The sequence below is a fragment of the Choloepus didactylus genome, chromosome 10 (assembly GCF_015220235.1).
Source record: "Choloepus didactylus isolate mChoDid1 chromosome 10, mChoDid1.pri, whole genome shotgun sequence".
NCBI lineage: Eukaryota > Metazoa > Chordata > Mammalia > Pilosa > Megalonychidae > Choloepus > Choloepus didactylus.
In genome coordinates, this window is record NC_051316.1 from 54,662,598 (window position 1) to 54,678,205 (window position 15,608).

Consider the following 15,608-nt stretch of genomic DNA (forward strand, 5'->3'; position numbering starts at 1 on the left):
TGTTAACTAATCACTATTAGACTTTTTCTGCATTTGGAAGTAATAGTTCAGAGTAATTGGAATAGCTGGGATCAGAATTTGTAAACAGACAAAGTTCATTAAGTTTTTGAATTGTTTTTTGATGATCGTTTGCATATGGCTTTGATTTTATTGGAAAAAATTAACCTTTTTTCCTTTTTTAAACAGGGGTTCAGAAGGAACTTTAAATGACTGCAAGATACTATTCCCTGATGAAATTTACAAGATTGAGAAACCTGGAGCCCATCCACTTTCTTTTGCAGATGGAAAGTTCTTAAGTATGGTTTTTTCTTTTGGACTTAAGACTGTCATGGTTGTAAATGATTCGTATTTTAACTGGCTACTCACTGACTTGAGAAGTTACAAAATATAAACCATACAAATTTATTTTCAAGACAACAGCTTTGATCTAAGATCCATTTTTGTTAAATGGGTTTTTCTCAAATGATAAATTTTTGTTTTCAAAGAAACTTTTTTTTATCTAGGCATTTTATTGTCTTGCTGTTAACTCACTGATAAATCTGTTAAAAATAAAAACACTATTTCAGTTATTTTTTGGACGTCCAAGATTAATCTTTAATAAGAAATTGTATACCATTGGAGACTGGGAATATAAGTGCTGATTGAGCTTTTTTCTGGGAAGTAATAAATGAGGATTGTATTAATCCTGAGAATGTCAGAATGTAGCTTTACCTCTTCATCTTACAGATTTTATTTGCTTAATATCAGAAAGCTACTGGTAACAGGTAGGACTAGATTGTAGGTCTTTTCAGTCATAATTCAATTACTGTCTTTCCAAATAGATTACAGTTTCTTATTCTCTCTTACTTCTGAATTTTTTTGTGTGTGGAGAACAATCCACTGACTATGCGATGTGTCAATGTCTAGTATATTCTGGAAAAGAATATTCAAGGGTAAAGGATCCTACCTAACCTTTTTTTTTGTTTTCCGTTTTTAAATTAGAGAAGTTGTAGGTTTACTGAAAAACCATGCAGAAAATAGAGTTCCCATATACTTGATCCATTATTAATATTTTACATTAGTATGGTACCTTTCTTACAATTGATGAAAGAATATTATTGTAATTGTGCTAATACTAATAGTCCCTGGTTTACATTAGAACATTAAGGTTTACTCTTTGTGTTGTACAGTCCTATGGTGACTTTTTCAAAATTTTTTATTCTAGTAACACATATAAAACCTAAAATGTCCTCTCTTAACCACATTCTAGATTTATAATTCACTGGTATTAATTACATTCACAGTGTTACACTACCCTCACCACCATCCATCAGTAAAATTTTCCATTACCCAAACAGAAAGTCTCTACCAATTAAGCATTAACTGCCCATTCCCTACCCCAACCCTGGCCCCTGGTAAACTGTATTGTACTTTCTAACTCTATGAATTTGTTTATTCTAATTGTTCATTATCAGTGAGAGCATGCAGCATTGTCTCTTGTGTCTGGCTTATTTCATTCAACATGATGTCTTCAACATTCATCCATGTTGTCGCATTTATCAGAACTTTGTTTCTTTTCACCGCTGAATAATGCTACATTTTATGTATATACTCCATTTTGTGTATCTGTTCACCTGTTGATGGACACTTGGGCTACTTTCATCTTTTGGCAACTGTGAATAATGCCACTGTGAACCTTAATGTGCCACTGTTCGAGTACCTGCTTTCAGTTCTTTTGTGTGTATGTGTGTGTATCTAGCATTGGGATTGCCAGGTCATACAGTAATTCTATACGTAACTTTCCGAGGAGCCACCAAACTGTTTTCCACAGCAGCTACACCATTTTACGTCCCTACCAACGATGAATGAGTATTCCTTTTTTACCACATCCTCTCCAACACTTGTAACTTTCTGTGTTTTTTTGTTTTTTGTTTTTTGTTTTTTTAATAGTAGCCATTCTAGTGGGTGGGAAATGGTAACTTATTGTGGTTTTCATTTGCATTTCCTTAATGACTAATAATGTTGAGCATTTTCTTGTGCTTTCTGGCCATTTGTATATTTTTAGAGAGATATCTATTAAAGTTTTTTGCTCATTTGTTAATTGGGTTGTCATTTTGTTGTTGGGTTGAAGGATATCTATTTTCTCTTTCGTTATTTGTGCTTTTGGTACCAAAGTCTAAGAATCAATTGCCTAACACAATGTCCTGAAGATGCTTCCCTATGTTTTTTTCTAGGAATTTTATATTCCTGGTTCTTATATTTAGGTTTTTGGTCGATTTTTAGTTAATTTTTGTATATGGTATGAGAGAGGGGTCACCCTTCATTCCTTTGCATATGGATATCCAGTTTTCCCAGCACCATTTATTGAAGAGACTATTCTTTGCCAATTGAGTGGACTTGGCAGCCTTGTCAGAAATCAATTGACCGTTGATGTGATAATCTATTTCAGAACTCAGTTTTATTCCTTTGGTCTATATTTCTGTCTTTCTGCCAGTACCATGCTTTTTGACCACTGTAGCATGATGTTTAAAATCAGTAAGTATAAGTCATCCAACTGCTTTCTTTTTTAACATGGTTTTGACTATTGAGGGCCCTTGCCCTTCTATTTAAGTTTTTTTTTAATAGTAAAACAGTATAAGATTGGTTTGTTCTAATAACAAAGTTTTAACATTAGAAAATTAGTTAATATAATTCATAGTATTATCACATAGAGGAAACATGATTATGTCAGATGCAGAAAAAACATGGGATAAAATTAAATATCCATTTTTGATGAAAACTCTTAGCAAATTAAAAATAAAATAGGGTTTTTAACCCATTATGGGATATCTAGAAGAATGTACACAAACATATTAATTAACAGTACAATTTCAAAAGTATTTCTTTCAGTCAGGAAGATGACAAAAACATTCTTTTTTTAAAATGCAATTTTATTGAAATATATTCACATAGCATATATACAGTCATCCAAAGTATACAATCAGTTGTTCATAGTATCATATAGTTGTGCATTCATCGCCACAATCAATCTTTGAACATTTTCATTACTCCAAAAAATAAAAATAAGAATAAAAACAAAAAAGAACACCAAAACATCCCATATCTCTTCCCCTCTCCCCGAGTATTCATTTACTTTTTGGATACACTAGATAAAGGGAGTGTGAAACATGCGGCTTTCACAGTCACAAGGTCACACAGTATAAGCTATATAGTTATTTAATCGTCTTTAGGAATCAAGGATACTGGATTGGAGTTCAGCAGTTTCAGGTATTTCCTTCTAGCTATCCTAATAAACTAAACTAAAAAGGGATGTCTGTATAATGCATAAGAATAACCTCCAGAATGACCTCTCTATTTGAGGTCTCTCAGCCACTGAAACTTTATTTTGTTTCATTTCTCTTCCCTCCATATAAACTTAATGATAGGCTTTCCATTTCTGCAAAGAAGGCTATTGGAATTGTGATTATGGTGAATCTGCAGATCACTTTGGGTAGAATTGGTATCTTGACATTATTTAGTCTTCCAGTTCATTAACATGGAATGTCTTTCCATTTATTTATGTCTTCTTTGATTTGTTCTATCAATGTCTTGTCATTTTCCACGTATAAATCCTTTATGTCCTTGGTTAAATTTATTCCTAGCTATTTGATTTTTTTCATTGTTACTATAAATAGAATTTTTTTCTTGATTTCCTTTTCAAATTGTTCATTACTGATGCATGTGTTGATCTGGTATCCTGCCACTTTTCTGAATTTATTTATTAACTTTACTAGCTTTGTTGTAGATTTTTTGGAATTTTGTATATATAGGACCATGCCATCTGCAAATAGGGAAAACTTTTACATCATCTTTTCCAATTTAGATAGCTTTTATTTATTTTTCTTGCCTAATTTCTCTGGCTAGAACTTCTAGTACAGTGTTGAATGACAGTGGTGTTGGTAGGCATCCTTGTCTTGTTTCTAAGTGTTTTTATCAAGATGGGGTGGTGGGTTTTGTCAGATGCGTTTTCTGTGTAAATTGAGATGACCATTTGGATTTTTCCCTTTGTTCTATTAATGTGGAATATTACTTTAATTGATCTTCTTATGTTGAATCATCCTTGCATTCCTGGAGTCAATCCCAGTTGATCATGGTGTTAATTTCTTTTAATGTGTTACTGGGTTCAGTTTGCTAGTATTTTGTTGAGAATTTTTGCATCTGTATTCATAAGGGATATTGGCCTGTAATTTTCTTTTCTTGTGGTATCTTATCTGGCTTTGGTATGAGGGTGATGTTGGCCTTAAAGAATGAGTTAGGGAGTGTTCCCTCCTCTCAATTTTTTGGAAGAGTTTGAGAAGAATTGGTGTGAATTCTTCTTGGAATGTTCAGTAAAATTTGCCAATGAAGCCATCTGGTCCTAGGCTTTTCAATCAATTGATGACTGATGTAGTCTCTTCACTAGTCATTGGTTTGTTGAGATCTTCTATTTCTTCTTGAGTCAGTGTAGACAATTTGTATGTTTCTAGGAATTTGTCCATTTCGTCTAGGTTATCAAATTAGTGTACTGTTGTTTATAGTATCCTCTTTTAATCCTCTTTTATCTCTGTGGGTTTGGTAGGATTGTCCCCCTTTCATTTCTGGTTTTAGTTATTTGCTTCCTCTTTCTTTTTTCCTTTGTCAGTCTAGCTAAGGGTTGTCGATTCTATTGATCTTTTCAAAGAACTAACTTTTGGTTTTGTTGATTTTTTTTTTTTTTTACTTCATTTATTTACACTTTAACCTTTGTTATTTCCTTGAAGGTAATCTTATTGGAAATCCCTTGTATGTAACATTGTTTTTCTTTTGCAGCTTTCGGACCTCTCTCCTTGTCCATAACATTCAACAGTTTGACTACTGTATGTCTGGGCATGTTTCTCTTTCAATTTATCCTTTTGGGGAGGTTCCTTGGACTTCTTGAATGTGAATAGTCATGTCCTTTGCTATGTTTGGGAAGTTTCCTGCAATTATTTCTTTGAAAATTCCTCCTGCCCCTTTCTTTCTACTGCTTCTGGCACTCCCATAATATATGTATTGGTATAATTAATGTTGTTCCACAGGTCTCTTAGGCTCTATTCCCTTTTTTAAAATTCTTTTTTCTTTCTGCTCTTCAGCTGACTCATTTCAAATATCTTATCTTTGAATTCACTGATTCTTTCTTTTGTCAGCTCTATTCTGCTTTTGAAACCCTCTGTGGAATTTTTTACTTCATTTATTGTGGTCTTTGACTCCAGTGTTTTTGTTAGGACTTTATCCTGTATGTCCACATTCTTGTCTCCATTGATGTTTACTGGATTTTTATTCTGTTTCTTTGCATGGGTCATCATTTCCTGTTTCTTTGTCCTGTTAATCTTTTGTTGTTTAATGTACATTTTAATATTTTAAAGTGTCAACTATAGGATTTAATCCCTGAGCTGTCTTTTCCTTGAGTTTGTGTCCAGCTAGTGTTACTAAAGAGATTTCCTTGAGTTCCAAGAACTAACAAAACCAAACAAACCAATGCAAAAAAAAAGTTATCTTTCACTGTCTGCAAATTGGCTCTGTGTAGGCCAGTCCTCTTCGTCTTTTCTGAACCTGTGTCTTTTCCTGGCCTTGTGCTTAGCGGTGGCCTTAGGAATTCCTCTGTTTACAGGAATATGAATGACCCCACAACTTTCTATGAAATAGACCTGGGTGCTCTGTTGTGTGATTTAAAGGAGGTAATCCTTTGCCCTGGGCTCCTTTGACATTTGTTTCTTACACTGCTTTGGCTGTCCCAAAGCTGCTTCTGCCTAGAGGGCCAATTTTGGGAGGGCATGCATGAGAAGAGTTTCCTAGGTCAGTCTTTCAGATTGCCTGTGGATTGAATGGCACCCTAGTATGCACATGGTGGTTATTCTGGTACAAGGCCAGGGAACCACAATGAAAGTGCAGGTTGGCTCCATGCAGCTCTGGGGAGAGTGGACAGGGACGGGGCCAGCAAAGGCTCCAGGAATTTCTCATTTAGTTTTTAAAGCTGCATTTTCTTGATTTGGTATTCACCCAGTTTCTGCAGCCCTGTAACAGTTTTCTGTAGTTTTGAGGAAGGGTACTATCTTTTAGATTCCTCCACCACTTTTGCCTGAGAGGGGTTGGAACAGTGGCTACCCTCAGAGCCATCCTCAGTGATCTGACATAGTTGATCAAAAGCAGTGATCAATGATCAGACTACACACCCCAGATTTGGGAGTACTGGGTCTTTGTATGCCACCCTGGCACCAGTAAGCTGCACCAAGCACTGGGGCTGCAGACCTGACTGTTGCCTGTCACAGGGATGAGGGATGGTAGCCACTACACTAAATGTCAAATTCACCATTGTTTGCCACAATTTACTAGCCTCTTCCTCCAGCTCTTCCTTGGATGTTGCACGATGTTCCACCAGACTCTAGAGTTTCAAAATAATTGATTCAGGCAGTTCCTGGCAGTTCATTAGTAGTTTTGTTAGAACAGTGATTCCTGGAGCTTCCCATGCCACCATCTTCCCACAATCCTTCCTTCTTAATCTAATCACAGTCTACACAAGATTAAAACAAGACAAGACCTTTAACAGATCAGTAATTAGAGTTCCATGTTACTAGTCTAGGCCGTTCTCATTTTTCAAAGATACAATACTTACATATCTAGATTTGAATTAAAAAACCTTTAAGGCATGTTCTATGTAGCTGTTTGTGGGCATGTGTCCTAGAAATAAAGGTAACATGATGAATAAACCTGTTTAAAGTGAGTTATTCATTCTCAATAAAACACAGTAGAAACAAAGATTGACTGGGTTTTTCCTTGTGTTTTTCTTTGCTCCTTCCCACTCTCAGATTATTTGTATGTATTTCTTCTTCTCTTTTTCACCTAATGATGATCAGGACCTAGCTGCACCTTTGAAGTTAAATGAGAAGAAACCATTTCAGGGCCAAAGCCAATATACCACTGATCAGACCACCCTCCAAACTAAAAATCAAAATTTGCCTTTGACATTTTGGGTCTATTCTGTTTCCATTGCATTTACATATTGTTTATATGTTTTCACAATTTTCTTAGTGTAAAGGAAACAGAATTGTATAATCTTCCATTCACTAGCAAGAGTAAACTGTTAGAAAACTCACTTTAACACTTTAGCAATGTATGTCATACCAGATAGCTTCCAGTGTCATAATGCCTTATTTTTGTATACTGACACATTTAATTTTGTTTAAAAATGTTTTGCAATTTCCTTTTAGCCTCCATATATTTGTGTCTGTCTGTCTGAAAAGGTTTTAATCTTCCCCTCAGTTTTGAAAGACGGTTTTGCCGGTTATAGAATTCTTGACTGGCAGTTTTTCTCTTTCAGTATCTTAAATATATCATACCACTGCCTTCTCCCCTCCATGGTTTCTGTAGAGAAATCGGTACATAGTCTTATCAAGCTTCCCTTATATGTGATGGATCACTGTTCTCTTGCTGCTTTCAGAATTCTCTTTGTCTTTGACTTTGGGCAATCTGATCAGTAGGTCTTGGAGTAGGTTTATTGGAATCTATTCTGTTTGGGGTATGCTGCACTTCTTGAATCTGTAATGTCTTTCATAAGAGATGGGAAATTTTCAGTGATTATTTCTTCTGCTATTCTTTCTGCCCCTTTTCCCTTCTCTTTTCCTTCTGGGACATCCATAACATTTATGTTCTTGTACTTCCTGTTGTCATTCATTTTCCTAAGACCCTGCTCATATTTTTCCATTCTTTTCCCTATCTGTTCCTTTGTGTGTAGAATGACAGATGCCCTGTCTTCTAGTTCACTTATCCTTTCTTCTGCCTCTTCAAATCTGATGTTGTAATTCTCCATTGTGTTTTTCATCTGTTCTGTTGTGCCTTTCATTCCCATAAGTTCTGCCATTTTTTGTTTTGTCAGACTTCCAAGTTCCTCCTTATGTTCACCCAATTTCTTTATATCCTTCATCTTTTTTGCCATGTCTTCCCCCAGCTCATTGGTTTGATTTTTGAATTGATTTGACATGTTTGTTTGAACATCTTTAATTAGTTGTTTCAATTCCTGTATCTCAGTTGTAGTGTTAGTTTGTTCCTTAGGCTGGTCCATATTTTCGTGTTTCCTAGTATGGCTTGTTATTTTTAGCTATCTAGGCATCTGATTTTCTTGATTAGTTTATTCTGGAATTTGTTTTCCCTCTTTTACCTACGATTTTCTTGTTGGTTGGCTTTGTTCTCTGTCTGTTCTTTGGTGTGCAGTTCAACTTATTCTAGTCCTCTAACCTAGCTTCTGTTTGGTTGATCAGAATTTTTCACCTCTTGTTTCTTTGGTTCTTGCCCTGCCTCTATGTAACCTTTTTGTGAGAGTGTCTCCCCAGATATGATCCTCCCCAATCAGATTTTCCCAGTCCAGAGAGGCCCAGGTCTCAGGAGGAGGATATGAAGTTTCCCTGAGAGTGAGATATCGAAGGTTGTCAGACCATCACATGCAAGGGAAGCTTGATAAGACTATGTGCAGATTTCTCCGCAGAAACCATGGAGGCGAGAAGGCACAGATTGTTTCTTTCTCCCTTGCAGCGCTACCTCCAAGACAGTCTGCCATGCCTGGGGGTGAGGGGCGCCAGCCCCCTGGCTGGGGGAACTTAGTTTTTTTGCTGCAATCTCAGCAGTTCCACCCATTCCACATTGGTGTACGATGTGTGAGCAATCACAGAACTCCCTGGAATGGCTGTTCCATACATTTCTGGCTATTTACCAGCTGCCCTAGAGGAGTAACTAGATTCCACACCTTACCACTCTGCCATCTTGTCCCACCTCTGCAATTTCCTTTTGAACTTAATATATGTAGCTACCTTTATTAATCCTTGTAAATTTACCTTATTTTTCATAAAACCCATCTTAACTTTTTCGCTTTTGATTGATGTTGGTTTTACAGCAGTGTTTGTAATACCAAAACTTTTTTGAATGTGTGTCTGTGTATATTTAAAAACCTCAAGGGAAACACTTTGGCAAAAGGTATTTAGGTTTAGATGGAGGCCAATACATGCTGCCTCTTGCTTGCCAGAGTTCTGAACAATTGGCAAATTAAGTAAGCAACAAAGTTAAAAATGCCACTTCTATAGTGATAAAAGAGTAGGTTGGGCATATAACTTGTGGAGGAATCAGAACAGCCTTGCTAACTCCCAGTAGCCCTCCCCCTTAGTATATTCCACCCAAATGTTCGATTTGCAATTCTCACTAATAGTGTGCTCATTTCTCCTTATCCTTATTATGGTTACTTGTTGATTTCTCCTAGTGTAATAGAAGTTATAGACCCAAAGTGTTGACTTGTATGTCTGAATGGAATTAGGCATCTTGCTAAGTTCTTGCCTAGTTCCCCAAACTTTCCAGTTCATTGAGTCTTTAGTGTCTCAGTAATTTTTTCATAGCACCTGCAAGTCAAAAGAAACACCTGTCAATTCCATTTCTAAAACTCAAACCAACTTATGATTTTAGTTCACATGGTGTCTGATGGATGTCATTGTGTTTCCCTTGAAATATATCCTACAGCACATCCTACAGTGAGTTCATTGTCGTGCCTGGGTATTTTGGTGCACATTTTGGGTACTATGGGTCTAACCAATATAAATATTTTTTAAGGCAAAAGTATAAATTATTCTCATGGTTTCTGGGCATTAGATTTTTCACTGGCATGTTCCTGGGCCCCATCCCTGAAATTCTATTTAAGTGTGGGGTGAGACTTGGGCATTTATTCTTTAAGTCCCTCACTTCATTATTTCTTATGATTTCTTTCTTTTCATTAAGAAAGCTTGTATGCTATTTCCATGGGTTTTTTCTTTATAAGATTCATAGCTATAAAAGTGACATTAAAACTGGGCTTATTATGATTTTGTCTCAACAGGGAAAAATGACCCTGAATGTAACCTGTGTGGTGGAGACCCAGATAAGAATTGCCATTCTTGCTCCTGCCATATATGTGGTGGAAAACAGGAACCCAGCATGCAACTTCTATGTGATGAGTGTAATATGGCCTATCATATTTACTGCCTGAACCCACCTTTGGATAAGATCCCAGAAGAGGAATACTGGTAATGACTATCAGGGTTTTCTTTGTTAGGTTAAGAATTGAATGTGAAATATGTATTTAAAACTACTACAAATGATTTCTAAGGATACTATCATAGGGTGCATTAAAGTACCTAAACGTTACAGCCAGTGGTTACTTGGTATTGATACATTTATTTGATTATTGCAATACCTCTGAATTGCTCTCTGGCTCCATTTTTGTCCTCTTCCAGTCCCTTCTCCAATATGGAGTTTGTTTCAAAACTGCGAATCTGATTGTTATTCTTTTGCTTCAGAAGAAGTTTTATGTTGCCTTGCTGGGCCTAGCATAGATGGAATATCTTTCAGCTCCTTGAATAAGCCGTGTTCTTTCATTCCAATCGGCTTTCACACTTGATGCATTGTCTTCTTGGAAACATTTTCTTCCTTGCTTAACTTCAGGATGATATTCATCTTACAGCTTTTCAATTTAATATGACTTACTCTTGGAAACCTTTGTGGATGGCCCTTCCTGATACCCAACTGGGCTAGATACTCTTGCTATGATCTATTGTAGTGTTTACTTATTCTCAAGTTTCTAAAAGAATGACTAGATTTTTTTTCTTTTATGGCCAGCCTAGCCATGTAGATATTTTGAAAGTTCAATACTGTTAATGCCAGCAGAAGCTCTTTATTACATCTTAAAACTTGTTCCTAGAATGGCCATATTCTGTTACTGGCTTTAATACAGTATTATTAAAGTTCCTTTGTTCTCTCTCTGTTTTGTTTTGGTTTTTTTTTTTAAAGGTATTGCCCTTCCTGTAAAACTGATTCCAGTGAAGTTGTAAAGGCTGGTGAAAGACTTAAGATGAGCAAAAAGAAAGCAAAGATGCCATCAGCTTGTACTGAAAGCCGAAGAGACTGGGGCAGGGTAAAGGAAATTCTCCTTTTCTTCCTGGCAGCCAGTCATAATGTTTAAATACCAATAATAGTAGTGGCATAAAAGATTAAACAATATAGTTATATATTAATATCATGATAATTTATATGAATAGTTGGGTTTCTTGTCTAGTCACATTTTATGGGAAATAAGGGCTTTCTTTAAATTTAAACTTCAGTGGTTTCTCAAACAGCTTGTTTTGTGACTTTGCAGGGAATGGCCTGTGTTGGTCGTACCAGAGAATGTACTATTGTTCCCTCTAATCATTATGGACCTATTCCTGGGATTCCTGTTGGATCAACCTGGAGATTTAGAGTTCAGGTATGTTTTAAAATTGGGTTAGTTGAAAGGGAAAATATTGGGTGTAGTTCAAATTGTAGCAGTACTAGTATCTATTGATTATAATGGACTAACCTAATTAGTAACAATGGCAGTCAACTGATAGAATAAAATATTTACTTCAGGTTGGGTAGACTGTTCCCCATCAAGTTAATAGAACATAAGTTACGGAATTAAGCTTCAGCTATGCCTTTAATAACTTCATTTTACTACTTTGGTACAGTTAACTTAAAAAATTAAAAAAATTTTTTCCTAAGCATTTAATATATGAAATTTAAAATGTTTTCTTTAAATCATGCAGTTTCTTCTCATTTAGTGTCCTTGAACTCTAAGAACCCTCATTTTGGATGTTTTCTTTGTGACTTCTGAATGAATGCTAAGATTGGGCAGAAGTAAATGCCAGCTAATCGAGGAATAAAATTACTTCCCCATTTCCCTTGAAGAAGCTCTAGAAGCCTCTGTTATATTTATTACTCCCTTCTTTAGAGAGTTAATTTTATTATCATGAAGAGTTACCATGAAAGAAAAAGAAAATCTTTTGAGTTAAACAGTTTCCAATTAAAGAAATTCAGGATTCTGAACTTTAAACAAAAAAGGCTTTTAATTTTATATTGAGTAGCCCTGGTGCTACAGTTTTAAAATTAAAATAATGTAAGACATATGTATAACTTTATAATTTCAACACCTAGTATAGGATTTATTTTTAAAAAGACAAAACCCCACTTCTTAAACCAATTTTCTGTTTTACAGAGACAACTATTTTAAAGTTTTAGTTATTTCTTTTGAATTTGCTTCATTGCTAAATATGTTTATGCTTCTTTTTTTCTCTTCATTTTTAAATTTTATTAACCTCCTATGGTAGGTGAACATGTAGTTTAACATTCACACTTTGTATCCACCCATCCTTGCAATAATTGCATCATCATTTTGGCTGAGTAAATATTCAAGGTTTACATTATTATGGCTGTGAATCTGTTTTTCCCAGCTAAGCCACTTGGTGTGTCTTTAATTGCCTTTTTTATTTGCTTAGTTTTTTGTATACCTGTCACTAATTCATTCCCAAACTCTGAAAGCGCTTTCAGTGTGGTCAACCACAACAGTTAAATCTAGTGCTTATTTTTTTCCCCCTTTGAGAACAGTCTTTTGAAGCTTTCCAGCCTTATGCTCTAAAATGAACTCATTCTTTAGACCTGCCAGTTTTGTCCTTGCCTTTACCTTAATCACCATTTCCTAGGTTGGAGCTCCAACCATGTAATTCTCTTTTCCCACCAAAGCTTCTCAAGAAAGGGTACATGGGAAGTGTCTTCAAAACTTTGCATACCTCAAATTGCAGTATTCTCCTCTCTTAGTTGACTTAGTTTATTGAGTATGGACTTCTCCTTGAGAAATTATTTTCTATCGAATTTGAAGGCATTTCTCCATTGTCTTTTCATTTCCATTTTTGTTGATGAAGACCAGTGTCAGTCTGTTTCCTGATACTTTGTAGGTGGACACTTTCAGGATATCTTCTTAATCCTCAGTGTTTCAAAACTTGGTGATGTTCCTGGTGAGGGTTATTTATTAGCCACTGTTGTATAGCACTGGCTTAGGTATAGGAGTTTCCAGCATTGAAGAAAAAGTCTCTGCTTTCATGAAACTGAATCCCATGAAACTTCAGTTCTAAAAAGAGAATTCAAGAATTCAAGCAGTCAGCCAAGAAGATGGAAAGCTATAGAGAAAAATGAAGAGTAAGCCAGGACTGGTGGTTTTTCTTATATGGTGGACAGAGAAGGCCTAAAACGGATGAGGTAGACTTCAAGCAGAGACCTAAATGAAGGATCAGGCAATGCAGTTAGCTGGGAAAAGTAAATGTAAGGAAAAGGAGCTAGAAAGTACAAAAACCCTGGGTTGAGTTGGAAGCATGCTTGCTGTGCTTAAGGAGCATCAGGAAAGCCAGTGTGGCTAAAGTGGAATGAGTGAGGAGGAGATGATGCGAAAAGGCTATAGAGGCCAGCTCATATAGGACCTTTCTACTTTGTAAAGCTTTTCATTGTAAATTTTTTGTTTGTTTGTTTTGTTTTAAGTCTGGTTTATTGAGGTACAATATACAGGTTAAGTCTTTTATTATGAATGAAATGAGGTTCCAGTGGAGGGTTTTGAGGATTACACTGGTGGCTGTTTTGAGGATAACTGTGACCTCCTAAATGGACAGTAGGCTGCAAGATCAGAATTAGAAAAATCACTTATGAGGATCTCATAACAACGAAGCAAAAGAAAATGGTGTCTCAGACCAGGAAGCAGTGGTATTAAGATGTGACGTATTCTAGAAATATTCTGAAGGTAGGGCCTACAGGATTTACTGATGGACTGGGTATGTGATATATGAATCAGGAAAATCAAAGCTGATTGTGAGGTTGTTGGCCTGAGCAACTAGAAGGATGGGGTTGCCATTTAGGAAGTGGGAAAGATTTGGAATAATATATGTATTTTACCAAGATTGGTGAGGTGGGGAATCACAGGTTAAGTTTGAGATGCCACTAATAGATCTAAGTGGAGAGATAGAGTAGACTTTCGGGTAAATAAGTCTAGAATTCAGAAGAGGAGTCTGATAGAAGATACACATTTAGAGTAGTCAATGTGTGGCAAGGGCTTGTATCTAAAGCCATGAGACCAGATAAGATCACCCAGGGAGTGAGTATAAACAGAAGAGGCCTGAAGCACGAACCTTGGGACACTCCAGTGAGTTGGGGCTGATTAGGAAAAACAAGCAAAAGACACTGAGAAGGAATAGCTGTGTGTTAGGAAGAAAACCAGAAGAGTTATCAAAAAAGCCAAGGGAAGGATGTATTTCAAAAAAAGAACATGATTAACTGTCAGGAACTGTTGAGAAATCAAGTAAGATACCCACCAAAAAGGGACCATTGGATTTAACTACATAAAGGTCATTGATAACTTGAACGAATAGTTTTAGTACAGCGGTGGGGTTGAGTACGTGATAGAAATATATTTAAGGGAGTGGAGTGGATTTAGAGACAGAAATTATAGAAAGATCTTAGGTTTTCTCGCAGTGACAGAGAGGTTGATGCTTTTTGTTGTTTATTTGTTTTTGGAGAGTTGTTATAGCATGTTTTATGGTAGGAATGATCTAGTAGAGGGAAAAAAAAAACAAAAACAGATGATGCACATGTGGGGACAACAACTGAAATGATGATACTTGGGTGGTCTCTTTTCATTTAGGAGCCAGATACAGTTTATACCCTTTATAATCTGGGTGTTGAGGTCCTTCAGCTTTGAGAAGTTTTCCTTATTTCATCCTTTTTTTTCTCTTTTTTGTTCTGAAGCTCTGATTGTCCAGTTTTTGAAACTTTTGTACTGGGCCTCTAATTTTCCTTTCGTTTTTATTCTGTATCTCTGAAATCTTCTACTAATCCTGCATTATAATTTTTTTTTTTTATTTTCAAGACCTCTGTTTCTTCTAGTAGCCTCTTATTCTTAGGTTAGATTCTTATTTGGATATGGTATCTGAGGTTAACATTTTTGTCTTGATTTTCTTTTTTTCACTTTGTATTATTTCACTTGAGATAAGGGGTGAGACAGCTCTTCCCTGGGAAGACTAATCTGAAGGACAAATCAATTTCCTTACAGAGAAACCTTGCTTGAGTGGTGGGCCCTGCTGTGATTATTTGGGGAACCCAGTGAGAGGGTGAATCAACATTCACTATAGAGACTTACTTAATTCCCCTGTTTTCAGCTATGCAAACCTCTTCAGGTGTGGGAGAGGGGCAGTCCCTTGACTGAATGGACTTGGGGTAGGTACATGGCATTTTAACAATTCATTATACAAAGTCAAACTACTACCACTACCACCACCTTTTCTTTTTGCTTTATCCCATGGCCCAATATTCACCTGAAGTACTAAGCCTTGCCAGGTTCTTGTTGACTTCTAATCAGCTTCTTGTTGACTTCTAAAATGTCCTGTTTCCCCTAGCCTGCTATTCACACTTAGGTTTCAGCTCTCCTTTCTCTGCTAAGAACAGTTGTATAACAAACATGAATTACAGTATCTTTCTCAGTGACTATTGTTTCACCGAGAGGGTAATATGGAATACTTAGCTTGGCCTTGATAATATAGGACCATTTGATATGTTTTAAGCAGTTAAAATGAAAAGTAGAGTTCTTCTTAAAAGGATCACTCTGTTTGTGATGAATAAGTTTGAAGAAGCAAAACTGGAGGCAGTGAAGAAAGGTCTACTGTAAGTTGATGGCTCAAACTAATATTGTAGCAGTAGAGATAGAAAAGATGGAATTGAAAGATTTAGGAGATAGAATCAGCAGTACTTGT

The 15,608-nt window shown here is 36.1% G+C and overlaps 1 protein-coding gene across 2 annotated transcripts in view; it reads left to right on the forward strand.

Annotated features, from left to right (window-relative positions):
- UHRF2 (ubiquitin like with PHD and ring finger domains 2) overlaps positions 1-15,608 on the forward strand; it is a 109,774-nt gene that overhangs the window by 75,568 nt on the left and 18,598 nt on the right. For both annotated transcript variants that reach the window (XR_005210613.1, XM_037797123.1), the window contains exons 5-8: positions 187-296; positions 9,866-10,052; positions 10,816-10,939; positions 11,162-11,269. Coding sequence is in view for 1 of the 2 variants with exons in the window: in XM_037797123.1 (XP_037653051.1) it covers positions 187-296; positions 9,866-10,052; positions 10,816-10,939; positions 11,162-11,269 (529 nt within the window). In the remaining variant the exon portion in view is untranslated. The remainder of the gene's footprint in view (positions 1-186; positions 297-9,865; positions 10,053-10,815; positions 10,940-11,161; positions 11,270-15,608) is intronic.